This window comes from Micromys minutus (genome assembly GCF_963924665.1).
Source record: "Micromys minutus genome assembly, chromosome: 9".
NCBI classification, from domain to species: domain Eukaryota; kingdom Metazoa; phylum Chordata; class Mammalia; order Rodentia; family Muridae; genus Micromys; species Micromys minutus.
Genome location: NC_137978.1, coordinates 51,774,527 through 51,778,019, shown reverse-complemented (window position 1 = coordinate 51,778,019; position 3,493 = coordinate 51,774,527). Strand labels below are relative to the sequence as shown.

Here is a 3,493-nt window from a genome sequence, read left to right as displayed (position 1 = left end):
TTTTTTTTTTTTGTTTGTTTGTTTTTGTTTTGTTGTTTTGAGACTGTGTCTCTCTACATAGCCCTGGTTGTCCTGGAACTCACACTGTAGACCAGGCTGGTTTTGAACCCACAGATCTGCCTGCCTCTGTCTCTCTCGTGCTGGAATTATAGGCTTTTGCCATCACTACCTGCTTTCTTTGAAAACGTATCATTCTCATTCTTCCGGGGATTCTGAGGCCGGCCACTCCCCATTCCTGTTTGCCAGCCCCAGATGAGCAACTCAGTGTTGTTGCTGTGCTGCGGTCCCTACAAGCAATCCAGAGTTCAACTTGGTTTTGAACTCAGCCAGGATCAGACCAGAGCTTCTTTCTGACCTGGTGGGCACCTCCCTATGACCTGTCTGTCCCCAGGACCCAACAAAAGAGTCGGTAGTAGAAAGCCTTAAGGCCATGGGATCTAGGGCCCACATAAGGGCAGTCCAGGAATTCTGGGAGCTTGAGGCTTAAACTCAGAGAACAGAATGTGTCCTGACATAGGACCTTTGGGGGGAGGAGGGTTGTTTTGTTTTTCCAGTACTCTAGAGCCCCTCCCCAGTAAAAACCAGTTACTCCCCAGGGGATGGAGACAAGTGTCTGGACTCCAGGCCAAAGGTTGGAGGGGAGAGGGAATGGGAGGGTCAGCACTGGGGTCACTAGGGTCTGAGTGACCCATTTGCCTCCAGCCAGTGACTCTGAATTATGTTGTCTGAGGATTTGATGAGATAGTGAATGCTTAGGAGCTCAGAAGGTGTCTCTGCAGATAGGACATTATCGTCTAAACTTCAAAGAGCTTGAGGCTGCACTGTGACCAGAGGGAGAGCTTGCCTGCTACAATTCCCAGACTCAGGTTGGCTCTGGAAACCCCTCCCCACCATCAAGAATCCTCCCCTCGATTCTGGCTGGTGTTGTAGTGTGACCAGTCAGTCTCTCAGCTCAGGGGAAGCGGCCTCGCCCACGACCTTGGAAGAACCTGGGAGAAAAAGCTTCACCAAAAGGCGGTACTTTTCCACTGCCCTGATCGGCCGCCTCAGCTAGCTTTATGCTATGCAGAGAAGAGGCAAAGGGCACCAGGCCCCAGCAGGAACCCACCCCAAATCTCCGCTCTCTGCTCTCAGAGATGGGTGGGGGAGGAGGGACGCTCTGTGGGTGAGGGGCAGCAGGCGGGAATCCTAGAGAGATAAGGGGTTCTCCTTGGGAACTTGGGAGCCCAGCAGTGAAGCTAAAGAAATTTGCATTCGTAAATCCCTCCGCAATATTTTAGGGGATTGCTATTCCTTAGCTGACCCTCTACTATTCCGATGATAAAGCTTAAAACAGTTCCAACGCGCCTGTGCTGGGTCTTGGGAAGCGCGAGTCTGCGCGGAGGGGGCGGGGAGGGAGGGGACAACAGAGCTAACGGTACCGCCCGGTGATGTAGGCAGCCCAGGGAGGTGGAGCCGCGAAGCCAGAAGGAGTCCCCACCGCAGCCCTGCTCTTGGTGCACATCATCCAGCAGCCACCAGCCCCTGCTCTAGAGACGTCCCTGCCGCCGACTCGGCGGCAGGGACCGTGGCAATCGCCCCTATAATCGGGCCTGGAGGACATTTATTGCTTCAGAGCCTGTCCCTCTTTGCTTCCCAGACGGCTGGAGTCATTCCTGGGGGAAGCTGTTCCGAGCCGATCAAGCAGCCGCACGGGCATCTCAGCGGCCAGCCCGGCTGGGCACCGGGCATCTGCGAAGCCAGCCCCGCCGGACACTGGGCATCTCACGCAACGACTGTCTTCGGCCGCCGCCCAGCTTGTCGCAAGTCCTGGGCGGTGGGCTTCTGAGCACCTTTGGCCCCCCAAGACCCAAGTGAACTCCCCACCTTCCCAGCCCTTTGGGCCGCCGCGATGCTGCCCTGGAGACGGAACAAATTCGTGCTAGTGGAGGATGAGGCCAAGCGCAAGGCGAAGAGCCTGAGCCCCGGGCTCGCCTACACGTCGCTGCTCTCCAGCTTCCTGCGCTCCTGCCCCGACCTGCTACCGGACTGGCCGCTGGAGCGTCTGGGCCGCGTGTTCCGCAGCCGGCGCCAGAAAGTGGAGCTTAACAAGGAAGACCCCACCTACACCGTGTGGTACCTGGGCAACGCCGTCACCCTGCACGCTAAGGGCGACGGCTGTACCGACGACGCCGTGGGCAGGATCTGGGCGCGCTGCGGGCCAGGAGGGGGCACGAAGATGAAACTAACCCTGGGTCCGCACGGCATCCGCATGCAGCCGAGCGAGCGCGGCTCTGGAGGTTCTGGGGGCCGCAGGCCGGCGCACGCCTACCTGCTACCGCGCATCACCTACTGCGCGGCGGACGGGCGCCACCCGCGAGTCTTTACCTGGGTCTACCGCCACCAGGCGCGCCACAAGGCCGTGGTGCTGCGCTGCCACGCCGTTCTGCTGGCGCGGGCGCACAAGGCGCGCTCCCTGGCCCGCCTGCTCCACCAGACTGCGCTGGCGGCCTTCAGCGACTTCAAGCGACTGCAGCGCCAGAGCGATGCGCGCCACGTGCGCCAGCAGCATCTCCGTGCGGGGGGCGCCGCCGCCTCGGTACCCCGGGCTCCATTGCGCCGCCTGCTCAACGCCAAGTGCGCTTACCGGCCTCCGCCGGGCGAGCGCGGTCGCGGGGCTCCGCGGCTCAGCAGTATCCAGGAGGAGGACGAGGAGGAGGATGCGGAGGAGGATGCGGACGCCCGGGATAGCGAGGGAGGAGCCCTGCAGCGCGAGCGGCCAGAGGTGCTCAACCTGGCCCGGGAGCTGAGGACGTGCAGCCTGCGGGGTGCCCCGGCACCTCCGCCACCAGCTCAGCCCCGCCGCTGGAAAGCCGGCTCTAGGGAACGGGCGGGCCAGGCGCGCTGAGAGCGCAGGGCTAGGACTCCGGGCCCTAGACCCGGCCCAGCACACTGAACCTGGACTCCAACCCGGCACTGCCCGCTTCCGCCCCCCTGGTCCCTGGCCTGCCGCCCTCGCGGTCACTGTAATGGTCGCCTTGCTCCTCATCCTAGCTCAGGGTGAAGTAGGATATGCCCTTGATTGTTGGGGGGTAGAGGGGAGTCCGTACGTCCCCACATGGGAGTTTCCCTGGCCTACCACTGTGGAATTACCCTCACGCTTTATGCAAAGTCTCTGCCCACAGACCAACCAACCTGGTTTCTTCCCCAAAACAGCCTCTCAGGAGAAAGGGAACCCCTGGAGGGTGGGTTTGAACCCCCACCACCTTGTCTAGGTTAGGAGTAATGGCCCTGCCCTTGGTCTCTTGTTCCCTATAAGAACCACCCTGGAGAGATTTCAGATAAGGAAGAGTGTGTAGTGGCTGGGGAGAGATGAGGTCAGCTCCACCGAGGGTTCCCACCTGGGACCATACACGCAGGGACAATTCTTAGTCCTATTCTATTCTTGGAAGGCTCCTGACATCTCACACCTCTAAAGGGGACTGGGATGGTCCCGTCTACATGCAAAGGACAG

At 60.4% G+C, this 3,493-nt stretch overlaps 1 protein-coding gene across 1 annotated transcript; it reads left to right on the top strand.

Moving 5' to 3' along the window:
* Positions 1–1,891: 1,891 nt before the first annotated feature.
* On the top strand, positions 1,892–2,887 carry FAM43B (family with sequence similarity 43 member B; the record flags this gene model as incomplete). The annotated part of the gene is made up of 1 exon (XM_080920715.1): positions 1,892–2,887. The coding sequence occupies one exon, from the start codon at positions 1,892–1,894 to the stop codon at positions 2,885–2,887; it is 996 nt and encodes a 331-aa protein (XP_080776841.1).
* Between the last annotated feature and the right edge of the window lie 606 nt (positions 2,888–3,493).